This window comes from Falco rusticolus, chromosome 5 (assembly GCF_015220075.1).
Source record: "Falco rusticolus isolate bFalRus1 chromosome 5, bFalRus1.pri, whole genome shotgun sequence".
Lineage (NCBI taxonomy): Eukaryota > Metazoa > Chordata > Aves > Falconiformes > Falconidae > Falco > Falco rusticolus.
The window spans coordinates 44,380,849-44,399,668 of NC_051191.1; the positions used below are offsets into that span (position 1 = coordinate 44,380,849).

At 37.4% G+C, this 18,820-nt stretch overlaps 1 protein-coding gene across 4 annotated transcripts in view; it reads right to left on the bottom strand.

Annotated features, from left to right (window-relative positions):
* Positions 1-18,820, bottom strand: part of DOCK4 (dedicator of cytokinesis 4) — a 256,389-nt gene that overhangs the window by 141,274 nt on the left and 96,295 nt on the right. For all 4 annotated transcript variants that reach the window (XM_037388680.1, XM_037388679.1, XM_037388681.1 and 1 more), the window contains exons 6-8: positions 15,881-16,029; positions 14,318-14,402; positions 12,454-12,605 (exon numbers count right to left, since the gene is read on the bottom strand). In XM_037388680.1, the coding sequence (XP_037244577.1) occupies positions 12,454-12,605; positions 14,318-14,402; positions 15,881-16,029 (386 nt within the window). The remainder of the gene's footprint in view (positions 1-12,453; positions 12,606-14,317; positions 14,403-15,880; positions 16,030-18,820) is intronic.

The window sequence follows — 18,820 nt, forward strand, 5'->3', positions numbered from 1 at the left end:
CAGGGGAAGTGAAAAGCCCAGCACCTGGGGAGGAATGACCCCAGGCATCGGTATATACTGGAGGCTACTCAGCTGGAAAGCAGCTTGGCAAAAAAGGATCTGAGGGTCCTGGTGAACACCAAGTTGAACACGAGCCAGTAATGTGGCAAAAAATATGGCAAAAGAGACAACAGCATCCTGAGTTGCATTAGACAACTTATTGCCAGCAGATTCAGGGAGGTGATCCTTATGCCTTCTACTCAGCACTGGTTACACCACACCTGGAGTACTGCGTACCGATGTGGGCTCCCCAGTACCAGGGAACCATGAAGAAGTGTCCAAAAAAGGCCATGAAGACGTTTAAGGGACTGTAGAGAAAGGCTGAGAGAGCTGGGACTGTTTAGGCTGGAGAAGGCTCAGAAGGGACCTTATTAGTGTACATAAATATCTGAAGGGTACAAAAAGGACAGCGCCAGGCCAGGACAGTGGTGCCCGGTGACAGTACGAGAGGCAGTAAACACAAACTGAAGCACAGGAAGCTCCCTCTGAGCATCAGGAAACAATTTCTTTACTGTGAGACTGTCAGAGCACTGGCACAGGGTACCCAAGGAGGTTGTGGAGTCTCCATCCTTGGAGACATTTGAAAGCCATCTGGGCATGGTTCTGGGCAACCAGCTCTAGGGGTGTTAGATCAGAAGAGTTCTGGAGCTCCCTTCCAACCCCAACCATGCTGCGCTTTTCTGATTATGTGTAAGTACCACACAAAGGCAGCATGGATAGATAGCTGGGTCATTTGGATCTTTGAGAAATGAGGTTCTTTACACATTCTTCTTCATCTTCTATCTGTGAGTTAATAACTGCCAGGCTACAACACTTTATCACTTGGCTTTACTTGCCCTGAAGTTCCAAATGACTGGTTAATTAACAATTAATAATTAACGAACTGTTCTTCACAACAACATGCAACATTCTTCATTAGCCAGAGGGCCATCCACACAGGATTTCTCTTCTGTATTTTTTAATAACTTCTGTAGAAGTTTAATAACTTCTGTAACTGAGTACACACCCTACAGCTTCACAAATATATTCTCCATCTCCAGGTTCAACTTTGTTCAGAAGCAACAAAGAATTTAACTGTTCAAGTCTCCTGCATTTAGAGTGGTGATATCTGGAGTACTAGATATTGAAACTCAAGTGTAACCCACTTACATGATTAAAGTAATATTGAATCTTTGAGCTCTTGCTCAAGAGAGGCCACAGCGATACCTTTGAAGACAGACATCTTGGGCTCTCAGTAGTGAGCGTTCTGGGTAATGGAAATGTATTACCAGCTTGATTCAAAAGGTATCCAAGTCCTTCCTTGCTGTTGTTCTAACTGTTAATAATTAACAACAGTCTGCTGTGTAAATTTTAGTTAGAGGGATGATTAAAAGTTAGGTTGTTTGAGCTGTGCTAGAACAGAGCAGATCTCAGGTTTGAAGATGCTGATGGAGGTAGCAAAAAATGACTTAAAACATTCTCTTCCTATACCAAATCCTTTAACATTTTCATAGAATAAGGAGGAGAGGAGTATGTGTTTCTCAGAGGGAGAAACACTGACGTTATGGCTTTTTTCTGAAAAAAATTAACAAAACCAAAAAAAAACCCCAAACCACAAAAACCCCACCAAAACAAAAAACACCCACCCAAAACAAAATAAACTGGAAAGGTAACTTAGAACACAGAGTAGTAAATATCTTAACCAACAAAATGTGGATTTCAGCTTTTGGCAAGTGATTTAACTGATTTAAAGTAATAGCAGAACTGAAAGAAGAAAGGCATAAGAAGACTGATGCTGTGTGTGAATGTCACCAAAAAGGTGAGGTTAAGAGCACAGCAAAGGAAGGGTAATCTTCTCATTTTTTGATACGGTCTGGAGTTTACACAATCATTAAGCATATAATCAAAAACTCACAAAATAGAAAATGCAGTTTGCTTCCACCGGCCTTGGATAAACAGCCTATTCCTCTTTGTGCTGCTTAAGAATCTGTGCTCATTTGAGGGCAATTTGATAGTTACAAACAAGGTTATTCAAGGTGATAGGAAAAGGAGGATTAGCATGCCAACTTATCTCTGCTCCTCACACAGATGGGGCCAGAGCCATCAATCTTTTGTGATAAGACATTCATATCGTATTGACACAGACACGAAGTATGTATCAATAAAAGAAAAAATCTTACTGCACTCCATCTTTCTGAAGTGCTGCTTTAAATTGTCCTATTAATAGCACTGCTATTTGGAAAAAACAACAACATTAAGAAAATGGTTCAGAAAACACACTGCTACCCAAGAACTGTCTGTTACACTGCAGATTTCAGAATAATAATTTCTACAGCAGTATGCTGGCATAACACAGAGGCACAAACCCTACATAAATGTAAAGGTCAGTAAAGTAATTGTGACTTTGGGCAGGAGATTATGCAGTGTTCTTATGCATACTCATCAATGCCAAGAAGAGGGTCCACAGTCTGAATTGAACAAATATAGACAGCGGGCTTAATACCCTCCATTCCCTTTTTCATAACACAGTGGCCAGTGGTGATGGTGTTTTCAAAATTCTCTTAAAAAAAATAACAGGCAAGATCTCTCGATAGCTATAAATATAAACTTACAGTACCTACAATAGAAAGGTAGGTATTTACAGTCACCTGATAAACATTTTCTTTCAGGTTTGGGTTTTTTTTGTTTTCTATTTTATAACAGTAGGATATTGTTGTGGCAAGAATAAAGGTAACAGAATCTCAGTGAATAATGTACATTGTCTGGAAAACAGCTAAGCTGTTACTTTGTCCCTTGCAACTCATTAAACTGATTCTATTAAAAGCTAATAAGTGAGATCCTTCCAGGATCTGATAGGAAAAAAAAAAAAAAATCAATCTATTTTTGATTAAAGGATTGGTGTTCTTATAGCTGCAGTGTAAGTGGGCCCTGTGGCTACACTAAGGTCATCACTACTGCAATAAACTGCTGTATTGGGTAAATGATATGAACATGCAGGGGGAAAAAGCACATACTATCATCAGTACTTGTGCTTTTATTTCTCTGAAAATCTGCCCCTACAAAACCAGCAACTGCGTAATCTTTTGGAAGTACATAGTACTGGCTTTGTAAGTGTGATCTGAGGGAAAAAAGGTTCATTTCATTAATTTTTGTTCTGGTAAGAGGAAATATTCCCAAAGCAAATGATCACTACACTCTTCAGTACTCTAAATACTGGGAATCTAACCATCTTCATATTTCAACTTTACAGAACAGAAGCTACTGATAATTTCTTAGTAATAGAAGAAACCCAAAAAACTTCACAAATCTCATAAGTGATCACACATTACAGTAGATCTATAAAGCAGCTAATAAAGAGCATCAGAACACAGGATTGTTGCACTCTGCTGAAACATTAAAAATACATTCCCAGTCTTCCTTTGGAGCTCCAACAATGTATTATCTATTACTTAAATTTTAAAGTAAAAAAAAAATTATCCAAGTACAGCTGAGTTACTCCATGTTTTGCAGGATTTTTTTCCTCATTCAAACCATGATCCTGTATTACCCATCTTACATGACTATTTTATCATCTACATGACTCTCTTACTTCGAATCAGGTGTTTGCTTCTGAACAAAATCTTCTGATCATCTCTGCACTTTGATTCACAACGCAGAACAGCCCAAGCTAGTCAACTGGATTTCTTCTACGTAAAACTGAACTGGAATGTAAAATCCTTCAAACATTTACACATGTTAACATTGGGCTTAGTGTGAACCGCTGCTCTACAGATTCACTCCTACTGGCTGTCACTATTTGCTGAAGTAGACAGCAGTCTGAGACTTTCAACCTGTTGTATCACCTAATGTTCTTATAACAATATGAAAAAAAAAATCAAAGCTCAGTACTAAATTAATAAGTCCTTCCGATCTTGCTTTTCTCAAATGTTTGTTGAGCATGCCAGGTTCAAGGAACAGACTTCATAAAAGCATTTCTTAAGAACACTAATTAACTACCATCTGGATTCTCAATAGATCTAGACAGAGTATGTTTGAGATTAAATACTTCAGAAACAGTCTAAGATGCTGTACAACTCTAAGTAGCCAGTAAAAGCTCAGCAGTGGCCAAGAAAACAAGACTGAAGTGAAAGACAAAAAAGCCTCAAGAAAAGATGTGATCATGAACCTCTTATTTTCCAAATACAGTAACAACACTACTTTACAACTGTGTATGCTAAAAATTTTGCCTTAGAATTCTAACAGTGTGATCAGTTCTACAAATTAAATTGTTATCAAAATAGCTTTTTACTTCCTTAAAGAACAAAAAATTGAACACAAAACCAGGGCTTGTGACCTTCACAGAAATGAAAGAGGAGGAGGAGTGTCAGGTTACAAGATGTAATAATGCATAAAATAAGGATTTTACTAGGACAAGCCATATGGATGTACCATGTTAAAAGCAGTGCCATTGATACACTTGCTCTCTCCCATTCAGGGGCTGTTACTGTTCTAGGAAAGAAAACTGCGAAACAGCAAGAAGGGAAGGCAAATGGAACAAGATACAAGAAAACACCAGGGAAAACTCCAAGAATCACCAGGGGCTGACTTCAGCTGTTTATTGTTAATTTAAGTGATGACAAAAATTATTCCTAGCAGCTAGTTTAGCTAGAAAATATGGATATATACATATGCATGAACAGTCAAGTGAAATTGGTATGCACCAATTAAGTAGAAAATTAATGACTTGCAACTGCAGTCCTAATGCATCAAGTGCATAAGCATGTCATTACTGAGATTTACTCACTCCAGTTAAATAGTTTTCTTGCTTTCATACAAGTAGAATATTCACATCCAAAAGAAGCCTTTTAAAGTGTGAAGACACACATTAGACAATTGTATCAATAAAGAAAGAGTCTGCAAAGTAATATTTATTACTACTGTTTATTAATAACAACAATAAAGGCATAAATAAACCTGTATTTTGTTATTACATCTAACTTAACACAACAGAACTGAAGTTACTGTGGAAACCAACACAATTAGAAACAGTTATTTTTAAGAGCAATTTCGAGCTACACTTAAAGCCTGGAGTAAAGTACAGCCCCATACTGCTCCAACCAAATGGCACGTGATTGCAAAAGTATATTCATCCCTAGCTTGCTAAAGTTGACAGAAAAAATCTCTGTTGCACAAAGTGGGCACTAATCACACTACACCAGGTGCAAGTGATTCATCACAGCTGTTAACAAATCTAGAAAAGTTTTTAGTACAGGAGTCTGAAGGTCAAAAAGAATCCCAAGCATCACAATGATTTTTTTGTCACTATCTGATATCAGTTTTCTCCTCTGGGTAAGTCACTAATTCATTTCAACATCACACTTTCACATCTCACCTGAAAAATATATTATTTAATTCTTAGTACATGTTGGGAAAATTATGAGCATTTATCCATGCTTTTAAGACGAAAAGTTGTTTAACTGCAAATAATAATAGTTGTAAACTTACCTAATTTTCCTTTTATTAAAGCACACATTATCAAAACCACGATAATGGGTTTATTTGTTTTATTGCTTAAATTTACACCTCTTATTTTAAAAGGTGTTTCCTAGAAATGCACTGGTAAGTCACACAATGACAGTACCAATGTATATGTTAAATTAGAGGACTATTCTTAAACATGTACACTGCTTACCACAACATAACAGACACACAGACCATGCTTTCTCTTCTAACAAAAGAATTTCAATATCTACTGAAGAAACAATAGTAAAATTGTACATACATATATAGCTTATTTTTGATCCATCTACTCTAAATCCTTTGCAAATATTTGAAGAGCAAATTCAGAGTTCTTTTCCATAAGGATTCCACTCTGAGTGGCTAATGTCAGGAAGTCAGATAACTAATATTGAGTATCTATATCCTTTACGAATTCAGCATCAACTTTTTCTCAACTTCAAGGCCCAAAGTTCATTGAGATCTAAAGTCCTGAAACAGAATCCAAAAAAGAAATAGGATAGATTCAGTTCAAAATTACCTCAGGATATGCTGAGCAGCTCTTTAATCAATACAGTCTATGGATTTTAAAGAGCTATCCAACATGCCCTAAAGAAAACACAGGCATTTCATCAGCTGAATAGCTTTCTAGGTTTCACTGACTATAACTAGGTCTCTGTAGACTGTGACAGGACCCTAGAGATGCAAAATACACAAAGGTCTTAAGCTTAGATGTCTTTGGAGCTGGATTCCAATCCTGAAGTCCATTTATCCATCAAGAAACCTTCTAAAATTAACAAAAAGGAAATGCTAAGCATTGGCATATGTCTTAACTTTGGCATCTTACTCGTAATTACAGAAAAATACCTCCACCTACTCATGCAGAGCCTGATGGCATAGTCTTCCCCCACCCACCACCACCCTGAAGACATACATGCATGTTCTTTCAGGACAGATTCTTTTTTAATGAAGCACAACTAATCAGAGAAACAAAAGGTGATGAAGAGGAACCAACGATAAATTTAAATATGAAGCATGCTGTGACCACTCTGGATTTTTTTTTTTTTTTTTTAATAAGAGCAACAAGATCATAGTGTAGGCGAAGAACATATTTATATTAATGGGTTCATTTTTTCTTTAAGAAAAAGAGTGCCATGTTCAGTTCCTTGCTCTGCCTTTGAATATTCAGACTTACATTTCCTATCTTCCAGAAGTCTGGACTGTCTCTTAAGCCACGGCAATCATCATTAAGATATTGTATAAAGCGTAAAGGGAATTACAATTATTGCTATTGTCCTCTTCCTTCTCTGGTTGTCTTTACAAAGACAAACAGTGGCTAACATGGCATCCTGTTAGAATCAGCCCTGCCCAGAATACTTACTGACCTTAGATCCTGTGGCAAAACACAAGACTCATGAGAATTAGAGAAAAGTTGTGTGCCAAAACTCAGGATCATGGCTTTCAATTTGATATCTAATTTCTTTCTACTGTATACACCTATATGCTTTTAACCTGTTCTTAGCATGTAATGATGTCATGTTTTCTTATGAGACACTCAATTCTAGTCCCAGGTCAAACAGAAGAACTGTTAACACACTGCTTTTTGCTTATAACTTGCTTTGTCTCAGCTGCTATGGCATGCTTTTTTTCATAGAGAATCTAACTATAGCAAAAAACCAAAAAAGTTTCATTACCTTTCATTTTTCAGTGACTAAGACTTATCTGTTCTTAATGTTGCCTGAGAAAGCTACAATTTTACAATGGTCTAAGGATGACTTTATTCTCGTGCTTTAATATATAGCTCAACTATTAAACCATACCTTTCCTATGTTACCAAGTACCTCCTTTTTTCCTTGCTTTTTCAAAGCACAGACTTTTCCACATGGTAATGTGCTATCTACATTAATAATAACTCAGATATTTTCCAAATAAAGGAAGAGAAAAATTAAACCATTTCAAAGTACCTGACATTAGCTGATTAGAAAAAAATCACTAATTGCAAATTTGCCAACTCACTATCATAAAATGAAATTGTTTTATGCATTTTAGTAAAAATTACATCCTCTTATCACTAATGTATAAATACTCCAAATTTTATGAAAACATTCTGTAAAAACTCTGTAGCAATATATAGATTCATACTAATTCTGCTTTTTCTTGCACTAGTCTGGAGCTGGACTAGGAGGGAGCTGCTATACTCAAGCTTCCTAAAGCCTTGCTATTCTTTTTTGTAGATACTTGCCCCACTTCAATACCTACAATTGCAATTCAGTTGAACTGTGATACTGGAACAGATGTTTCTGTTCAAACAGCTGAATATATGAAACAGGTAACATAAAACATAAAAAGATATGCAATCAATTAAAAAAATTGATCAGATAATGTTGGTTCTAGTCCTCCAACAATTTTTTAAAGCTACTCCAATTGCATAAACTTGAGGTTACAAAAAAAATCAAATAGGGTTCTTACATTTGCAGGTCTACCTGCCAAGAAGCTAAGTTAGTCTTAAGAAAAATATCAGAACAGAAATTCTATCATTAAATGTCAATTCTGCTGTTTTTACTCTCTCCAAATGAACTCTTTAAGGGCTACAGAGATCACTCACTTTATGCCGATTTCTATCAGATGGACAATGAACACTGTATTAGAATCCACAAAGGCACATTTTGGAGCAATTGTACCTGTGAGCTTCTACTCAATGTTACGCATTGAAATGGTCTCATTAAAACAAGCAGGATTACCCACCCGAAGCAAGTTTGGTACACATACACTGCTTCCAAAACCAAAACTTGAGGTAAAAAGCAACCAAGTCCAAAGAAACCAAACTAAAAAATTCTAATACTATCAGTAACAAATTGAAGAAATAAAATTTAAGTCATATATATTCATATACTTCTATTCTTAATCAAAGATCTTTCTGTTTCAGGAAATAAACTTAAGGAATTATACATAATAATGTAACTGTGCTATCAGCAAGTTTCATCTATTATTTTCATAGCATTTTTCTACTGGACCACAAGACAAGTGACACAGCTAGGTTGTGACAGACCTCAAGCTTGCCACACACAGCTTTTGACATGCACTTTTATCAGAAATGAGCAAAAGTGTCTGCATATCCAGGCTCCACAAATCTCTTACTGCCAGCAGGCTTTGGTGTCATTGCTGAGTGTGAACCGCATTACCTGAGAAGCATAGAAACTGTCTCCTCTCATACATCACCTTTGTGAGGGAGGCTGTTTCATGCATGCATCAGCCAGGGCCTAAAGACTTCTGAAATACCCCATCCATTTGTACCGAATACACATTATACATGACACCATACTGTTGTGCAACAACAAACCCAGCTAGCTTAGGTTTAAATCTGTGATGACCTAGGTATGTCACTTCCAGGTCTAGTCAAGAAAGACCATCTAAATCTCCAACTTGGACACTTCTGCATTCCAGAGTTCATTCTGCGATTCAGATATAACTTGTATTTTTCTGTTCTTGTAAAATCCCTTCCGCTGCAGCTTTTTCAAACGCGTTGAGAGGTAAATGTTTCTTGTGAGGGTTTTTTGTTGTGGTTTTGTTGTTGTGGGGTGTACATTTGTTTGTTTTGCAGATGGTTGCAAACTACCTTCATAAAGTTCATCTTGTCATTCCCCCCATACCCTACAATACAGTTTGGATTCAATGCAACACACTTCACTTCTTCAAGGTTTTCCAGAAATGGGATGAGGAAGTTCACATGTAGTAAAGCAGCTGCAAACAGACACTGGAGGCAGGAATCAATATCTAAAGGTCAGATAACTGCAAGCATGTGACAAACGGCTCTAGAATTTGTGCTCTCATGTGAACATGAAATCCAATCCGTTTGCTTTCACACCATCACTACTGCCATAACCTTGTTTACAGCAATCCATAACACCCCAATTTTTTTTCTGTCAAGATCTGAAGCTCTCTTGTAAAACTGTCACCTGCTGTGGCATTCACTGGAGTGAACACAAAAGATATGCCCTGATGCATGTTTAATCCTCAGAAACAACAGTAAACTGCATTCCTGTGACTAAGGTCTGAAGTGCAAGCCAGAATGAATTGTCAGTATTTAGCAGCTAACACACTAACAACATTTTTTTATATATGATTTCATTAACAACAAATATCAATTTACTCAGTGTAATATTCCTTCAAAGTGCTGGTTATTTATCTTGCCTAACTAAAAGGTACAGACATAAATCTGTCAAACCCAGGAGTTTGTGGAACCACATGGACTTTGGTCTATTGCTGTATGTACAGCAACAACTAGTACACAGTCATGGCTTTCTATGCATTTTGAGTAACACTTTTAACCCTATTAATAGGCTTAGAGGAGTAGCTTATATTTAATGTATTTCTGAGCTGTCTTATCTAAGCAGTTTTTTGTTTTGAAGAACAGCCTTTCATTTCTCTGGCAGTCAGTTTTAAAGCAGATTGGTTTTGTTGCCTCCAGAACACGTTTCCTTCTCTCACAAGGAGAGCAGAGAAAAACACAGTGGCCAAAAACAGCAGCAAATGAAGAATGGGAGCCTTCTGAGCAGAAGGTGATCTCCTATTGCGTTGGGTTTGCCTGACAAGGCATTGATAGCAGGGGGGCCTACAGGTGGCTTCTGTGAGAAGCTGCCAGAAGCCTTCCCATGTCCAATGGAGCCCATGCCAGCCAGCTCCAAGACGTACCCATCGCTGGTCAAGGCTGAGCCCATCGGTGACACTGGTAGCACCTCTGGGATAACATATATAAGAAGAGGGGGAAAAAGCCTGCAGTGCAACTGCAGCCGGAGAGAGGCGTGAGGCTGTGTGAGCGGAGCACCCCTGCAGCCCCCCAGGCCGGTGCAGGCGGAGGGGCAGGGGGGGCTCCAGGCCCGGAGCAGAGGTTCCACGGCAGCCCCTGGGGAAGCCCCGGGTGAGGCAGGCTGTGCCCCTCAGCCCATGGAGGGTAACGGTGGGGCAGATCCCCACCTGCAGCCCCTGGGGATCCCACGCTGCAGCAGGGCAGAGCATGAGAAGCCTCCCCGAGGAGGAAGGAGCAGCAGAGACAAAGTGTGATGAACTGAGCGCAGCCCCCAGGCCCTGTCCCCCTGTGCTGCTGGAGGGGAAAAGGCAGAGAAATCAGGAGTGAAGCTGAGCCTGCGAAGAAGGGAGGGGCTGGAGGAAGGCATTTTTAAGCTTTGGTTTTATTTCTCATTATCCTACTCTGATCTGACTGGTAACAAATTAAATTTATTTTCCCTGAGTTGAGTTTGTTTTGCCCGCCCATGATGGTAACAGGTGGGTGATCTCCGTGTCCTTATCTTGACCCATGAGCCTTCTGTTACATTTTCCTCCCCTGTCCAGCTGAATAGGGGAGGGACAAAGCAGCTTTGATGGGCACTGGGCATCCAGCCAGGGTCGACCTACCACCTGCATCACCACTGCACAGGCATTTAATTGTTCAATCTTCCTGACACGTTCCTCAAACAATTTACAAGGCTCTTGCAAGAACTCTGCTCTCCTCCTGTGCTCATATTTATTAACTGCATACTGGTCCCAATATTCTTCACTCCCATGTTCTCTCTCTCATCCAGAAATGTGCTGGAAGTAACTATTGAATATTTTAAAATTCAAGGGTTATCAGGGGTCTCAGAATTTAAGCTCTAGGAAACAGGAAAAGAATGGTTTCAGGATCAGCTGCCAGCTGAAAAAAAAAGAGGCCAAAAGAAACCCGAAGTTGATGTGAGATTGAGTTTGACTTTTACCGAAGAACTGGCATTTCCTCATTGAAGTGCAGGTTCCTTTTATAAAAAGACTCTTAATTCACTAATTCCAGTCATGTACCTAGGAGAATTTATCTCATAAATATTACAGAGCAAGCAACAGTTCTAAGTTTTGAATGTGCACTGATCAGGAGACAGTATAATAGAGATACCGAAAAATGATCTGTAGGTCACAGAACTAACATTCACTTTGTATGCATACCGGTGTATATGTTCCTAGACAAACAAAATCAACTGAAAATTGAAACAGGTAAACAGAGTAAGACAGAGAAATACCTATTATTTAAACCTAAAATGATACTATTAAGTACAGAAACCGAGTTTCAAAAGGAAGCAAAAAATTATCCTGAATCAAGACTCTCTTCTGCTTGTTTCTAATGTGAAATCTCTCACCTGGATCAAAACATATAGTGTATATTGACAAAGCTTATGTAAAGCACAACATCACAGGCTTGGGGCAGAGTGGCTGGAAAGCTGCCTGGTGGAAAAGGACCTGGGGGTGCTGGCTGACAGCTGGCTGAATCTGAGCCAGCAGGGTGCCCAGGTGGCCAAGAAGGCCAACAGCATCCTGGCTTGTATCCAAAACAGTGTGGCCAGCAGGACAGGGGAAGTGATCATCCCCCTGTACTTGGCACTGGTGAGGCCTCACCTTGAATACTGTGTTACATTTTGGGTCCCTCACTTCAGGAGGGACGTAGCGATGCTGGAGTGTGTCCAAAGGAGAGCAACAAAGCTGGTGAAGGGTCTGGAGCACAGGTCTCATGAGGAGCAGCTGAGGGAACTGGGGATTTTTAGTCTGGAGAGGAGGCTCACGGGGGACCCTATTGCTCTCTACAAGTATGTGAAAGGAGACTGTAGGCAGATGGGGGTCATTCTCTTCTCCAAAATAACTAGCAACAGGACAAGAAGAAATGGCCTCAAGTTGCACCAGGGGAGGTTTAGATTGGATATTAGGAAATATTTCCTCACCAAAAGGTTTGTCAAGCATTGGCACAGGCTGCCCAGGGAGGTGGTGGAGTCACCATCCCTAGATGTATTTAAAAGACAGGTAATGTGGTGCTTGTGGACATGGTTTAGTGGTGGACTTGGCAGTGCTAGGTTAACAGCTGGACTTGATCTTAAAGGTCTTTTCCAACCTAAATGATTCTAAGAGTCTATAAAATCAGTATTCCAGTGAAATATCATGAGGTACCTGATGGGCCGATTTTCTTTACTGTCAAAGAGCGAGAAGATTACTTCCAGTTCCTCTCCCAGATTGGAGCACATTAGGCTCTTCATCTGAACAAAAAGATGGTGGCTGCTCGCTGGTACTGGTGTGTCTTTTTTTCGGTGACGATGTTCCATCTAAAAATACCACAAACAACAAGCAGGCAGTTTGAATTAACTGTAAAAATCTCAAAACAAAACGAGGTAGAAGATTTAATACTGAACTAGTTTCTTAATGCAAATTTTTAATTTTAAAGAATTTAATTCAGTACTAACTTATAAAAGTGGTGGGGTTTGGGGGCAGGGGGGTTTGCAGGGGTGTGTGTGTTGGGTTTTCTTGTTGGTTGGGGGTTTTTTTGTTGTTGTTGTTGTTTTTTTAAATCTGAGAAGGAGAATGCAAGGAAGTGACTTTCCTAGCGTTGCACTGCACCATTATCATCTCTAGGAGAAAAACAATAACTCTAGAAGTTGTACCTTTTTTGTACTCTGAAAATTCTAAGCCACTTTAAAACTTTGTGCTGGAACAATATAGTATTTCATAGCTAGTTTAAATAGTTAATGATCTGATATTCTAGCATTCAAATACACAAAAAAGCCTTTGCAAAAGACTAAATACCAGTATTTTAAAATGGAAAAAAATCACATCCATATTTTATAATTGGCAGACTCTATGAAGAACATACTAAATTCTCTTGATTTGATTTCACAGTTTAATCTTCACCATTTTAACTGCCCATTAAGAGTAGGACAATCTTAAGTTGTACTATTTTTCCCTTACATTGCATAAAAAATAATTTTAAACATCAATCTTCCCAAGTGACTTAGCACAAGATAACCTCAGTTTGAAGGCTTTTTTACCCCCTCTATTTTCCAAAGTCCACTCAATGAGTTCCATTATTAGTTTTCTAGGTTATTCTTCCTCTGTATGTTTCTTCTTATGATTAATGGTTCCTCACTGTTATTTCATCTAGTGCTTCAACAGGATTCTGTACAATTACTATGACTTTGAAACTGCCCAAAGGTATACTGATTCTAGCATGAAGAAGTTACTATTGGGCGTGACATCACAAGTAATCAACATAAGTATCTAAAAATTATCAAAAATATATGATTTCAGCTCCACAGAAAACGTTGTTTATTCTGTATTTAAACGCAGAAGTTAATATAAACAAAATCTAGTTTAAATAAAACCTTAGTGTTAAACAAGTAAGGTTCAGAACTGTCTGTCTGTAACAAATGCAGTACTTGTATGAGCCAAAACCCACTTAAGTTAATAGGCAAGTTTTCTTAGACCTCACTGGAGATTAAACCAGAGTAAGAAATATTAGTGCTGCTTTTATTAAATCAAGATGGGCTCTTATATCCAAAGGAGAGCTCTTCTATGCAGTTTAACTGCCATTTACATTAAAATATTAAAAAAGACCAGTAGCTCAGTATGATTAACTGTGACAATACTTGTACCATGAGTGTTTCCATAAATCTTACCTAACAGGACTCCAGTGTCTGGTAAAACTCTAATGAAAAAGAGTCTTATAAGCTTTTATTGCTCATTAAATTAATGTTAGTAGTCACAATTTCAGTGATATATCAGAAAATAAAACTTTTACCAAATAACATGTAAAATGAGCATGTGTGCACACAAATTTGATATCAAAGCAAAGCATCTCATACAGATGTAAAGATGACATAACTATTCAAAAGAAAAACTTCCCTCATAGTAAAACTCATTACACTATGAAATGTCATTTTATTTTATCAATAAAAGTACTTTCGGTTAAGTAGAAGAAAGCTGCATTAAAACATCAGTATGTCATTTGATAGCAAAAGTACTGAGTACTATATTCACACACCAGCCTGTAGAGCTCTGTGATGCTGATCTCTTCAGGATCCACCATAGCATATTCTTTTCTTGGAACTAAATCAAGTCCCAGTTGTCTGTATGAAAAATGGAATAACAATAAGTAGTTTCTACACCCAAAGGAAACAAATTAACTCATAGCTTCCATTTACATTTACAACAAACAATGTATACGTTAATTGGTACTCTACAGTTGGTTTAGAGTTTGTTTTAATATATTTTGGTTGAATTCACCATACACAGATGATTCCTCCCCACTTTCCTCACTTTGTGACATTAATAGAATATGTTTCCCCAAAATTTTTACATCTGTTTCACACTGTAGACAATGTACAATTGATATTGTCCTTTGTACTATTGTGGACATCGTATAATGTGAATCACACTAGCGTCTTCAATTTGAATGACAACTGTGGAAAAGAAGATAAGAAGAATATCCATCAAATGCCAAATCATCATCTTATTTTTAATTTGGACTGGAAGGCATCAGAGCTGCCTGGCTGTATCCCCTAAACAAAATAATGAAATTAACTTGTATCAACTGGAATAAAACTTATTCTCATTACAGCAGCAAGCAATAAAGATTAAGAACACATAGGGCACCCATGCTGAACTTTCGAAAAACTTGAAAGATTAGAAAGTTTTTCAAAAATATGTTTTTAAAGAGTAGAAACTAACCACTTCAAAACCTATCAAAATTCCATTTGGTTAGCACAAAATTCTGAGCAGTTAATCATACACAGTTAATGTTAATCACAGTTGTTCCACTGCGTTAGGTATTTCAGCTTTCCGATAGCAGTAGCTGCAGAAAACTCTGAAATTCAGGGAATTCTGATATTGAATGTTGCTGCATTTAGCATTTAGTCAGAGTTTAATAATATAGTTTTATATAATATATAAAAATATAATAATGAATAAATATAGGCTAGAGAGAAGTCTTTGAAAACAGCCCCTAAATGCCAAAAGGTATTTTGCCCTTTTTCTCACTTTTTTTTTTTCTTCTTTTTTTTTTTTTTTGGGGGGGGGGGGGGGGAAGGGGGGAAGGACAAACCAAACCACCAAAACCAAGCAAACAAAAAAGAGAATACGATTTGTGTTAGCTCTTATGAGTTATTCAGATAAAAGAAAGGCGCAGAGCATAGTAGCAAGATGCATGTTAAGAGACACCAAAGTAGGAACTGAATTGTGTGATACAAGCCAAAGAGAAAGCAATTCCAGCCAGTACAGTTTCAGTTAAGACAATAAAGCGATGTTAACTGCATCACATAGGAATCTGGACAGGTATGTTTTAAAAAGACATAACAGGATGTTGCAGATACTTCAATGCAATTCTCTTGTAGACAGTGCCACTATTATGTAAAATAAAAATAGACAGAAAAAAGTTAAATAAAGTGCCAAGTCACTTTTCACTGTTAAAACATAGTGAACAGAAAAACAATGAAGGAGAAAGTCTGTTAAAAGAAAAATAAATAAATGGTAGTGCCTATCAAAACTTTATTCCTATTTCAACATTCTACACTGAGCCTCAAGCCATGGCATTATAATTAGTACTCACTCATTGCCCCAGTCCAGACGAGCAGTGATGTGTCGCTTGACATCCTTCATGCGATCATGGGTGAGATGGCCAACAAGTACCTGCCTTCGCAGGTCTAGGATTTCATTCATTATGTGCCACAGTCGGTGAAAGAGATCCCCCTCATTCCTCTGTGAGATAAAAAATATAATTGCCTCTACATCACCTGTATAAGCTGACAATCCTAAGAAATACAGATATGGTGGGGAAATCAATAAAACTCCTTCCTTATTCCCCTGCTTAGTCTTTTTTCTTCTCATTGTACTGCGACCATTTTACCTTGCACACAGGTATGCATATAAAATAATTTCAGAGCTTAGCACAGATCCTGTATTTGCACCACACTCACTCCAAAATTTCACTCCAATTCCTTATGTCTCATATTAACGCAGACTAATTTTTTGATAGATATAAAAAAACCCTCAACAACAAATTATTTCATGCCATAGCACTGTTTTATTCCAAGAGCATATTCATTCATATTCATTTTGTGCTGCTGTCTCATCCAAACTGAGTATGTGATCATGTAATTCAAGACTATTTGAAGTGTAAGTGTTTGAAAGGGCAATAGCTTTAAAGTGTTCATGTTCTTTTAACAGTTTCTTGCATGGATATAACTACACACTATCATCTGACCATAAATACATAGTATCGTATAGGCAGAATCTTGCCCAGACAGTTATTCTTCATCTAACTGTGAAGTAGGAGAAATTACGTGAATACAACTGCTTTTTAAACGACATCCTCCTACTCTAATTATATACCAGTTAAGGACAACAATTTCCAATAAGTTTCCTCCCAAACAGAATTTCTTTTAACTCTTCCTTCACTAATTCTAGTTTTACTTGATACAAAGTTTTTCTGAGAAACTTTAGCTTGAAGAAATTATTGCAACCTCCGTTTATATGATGCATCACACAAAGTTGAAAAAATATTCCTATTCAGATTTGTTCTGCTAATTCTTGCCAAAAGACCCTAAGACCATTTCCCTTTTCTTTCTTCCTATGAACAAACAGCATAAAAACAAACAGCTACTTCTGCTGCATAAAAGCTAAAATTCACTTAGAAGCACCATTACTCTCTGTCAGTAACTTTTATGTTTCTAGGGCTCTGACAAACTGTCATTTGATCAATCTGCTATTTTTACTTCACATTCATTCAACTTCATAAGCTTACTAAAATGGGCATTAATTTGTTTGTCCTGGCTTTTTGTCTGAAAAAAAAGAAAGCCAGTATATTTTTAACATGCAATAACAACAGCAGTGAAGAAAAAGCTGCCAAAAGAGGAACAACTTCAGTATGAACAATAGGAAGATACGAACTTTATAAGAAAACAAAGAAAAAGGGTCATACAAATAGCCCTTAAATTAAGAGCAAAAGACAAAAAAAGACTTTTTATACAAATGTTTTAGCTAACTAGACTGACAGTATGTTTTCACAGTTTTCCTGACACCGGTGTATAAAGATTTTTGTTTCTACAGGTAAAAAACAAACCAAACACTAATTCAGGTGCACATTTGGTATCTGATGAAAAGCTCTACAGAAGTAAATTATTCATGTGAATACAAGAGACATGCTAATGTTTAACACCACCATTAAGCTCAAAATAACATTTTCAGGTATCCTTTCTTTTCCAAAGCTCTAGAATTTGTCTGAGTTGCTTGTATCTCAAAGTGCTGATTGGATCTGCAAACAACTGTGCTTACATTGTAGATCTAGGTCTCTAAGGGATCATATTTTTGCTCCTTTTGTTCCAGGAGAAGCCAACATACTAATATACTTGTTAACATACGAAAAGCAATCACACTTAGATGTGCTTCAGACAGAGAAAGCTACTTCCCATTATAATCTAGGGAAATTTCAAACAAGCTTTGAAGAAACACTTTCTTGTTTCTCAAGAAGCAGTTCATACTGCTTAATTACAATTTCACTGTCAAGTGTAAAGTGATACTCTATTACTTAGAATCGAACAAATAAATACTTGATTTTGTAGGCTCTTGTATAAAAGCTTTCACTAAGCAAACTAGAAACTGCTGCAACTGCAGGTTTCAGAAAGGTCATCTGCTTCCAAAAAGCCTCTCTGAACACAACCCATACAAGAGTCTCAAAAAAGGTAGCAGACTGTCTACTTCTGTACCATCCTGATTTGTAGAAGGTCTGCTGGCACCACTTATTGTTGTTTCTTATGTAGCAGCAGCTGCCCCTGAATCAGAACGTAGCTAATCTTCTCACAATTAAGTTATAATTATCAAATCAACAATGAGTTAACATGAAGGGTTGGAGACTACGTAGATGCAAGTGAACAGGTTTTGACCACATTTTATGTGTGCACATGGTTGCCCAGTCCAAATCATGTTTTGGTTGTCGTGTAGTAGATTAGAAGGTCAAGTGTTAAAAACTTAAGAAACTCATGATGCAAATCACAATTTACAACTAAAATATTTTAGTTAAACCTTTAAATACACAACTCTACAGTCAAGAGAAAGAAAAAAAAAGTTCAGTTGACAGAGGAAATAGAAGTAGACATGGAAAAAGGAAGTTATAGCTATTACTATGCCTTAATTATGATGTGCAAAAAAAAGAAAAATGCAGAACAGTCAGCAAAAGCTGGACTTCAGTCAGAATAAAGAGAGATATTGAATAGATTTCTTTTTGTGTGTTCTAAGTACACCAAAACAAAACAACTTCTACCTAAGGTGGTAGCCAGTTAGAGAAGGAAATGGTAGAATTTTTATTGGTATAATCTTTGCTTCAACTGAAGTTTTTAAGGGATGTAATTACAGAATTGGAGAGACCCAATTTACAAAGTGAGCACAATGGAGTGATAAATGGAATTTATAGAAATAACACACACCACGGGTATTCTTTGAGAAAGAAAGAATAGTTATTTATTTATTTATTGCCACTTTGTGTTTTGCTGCT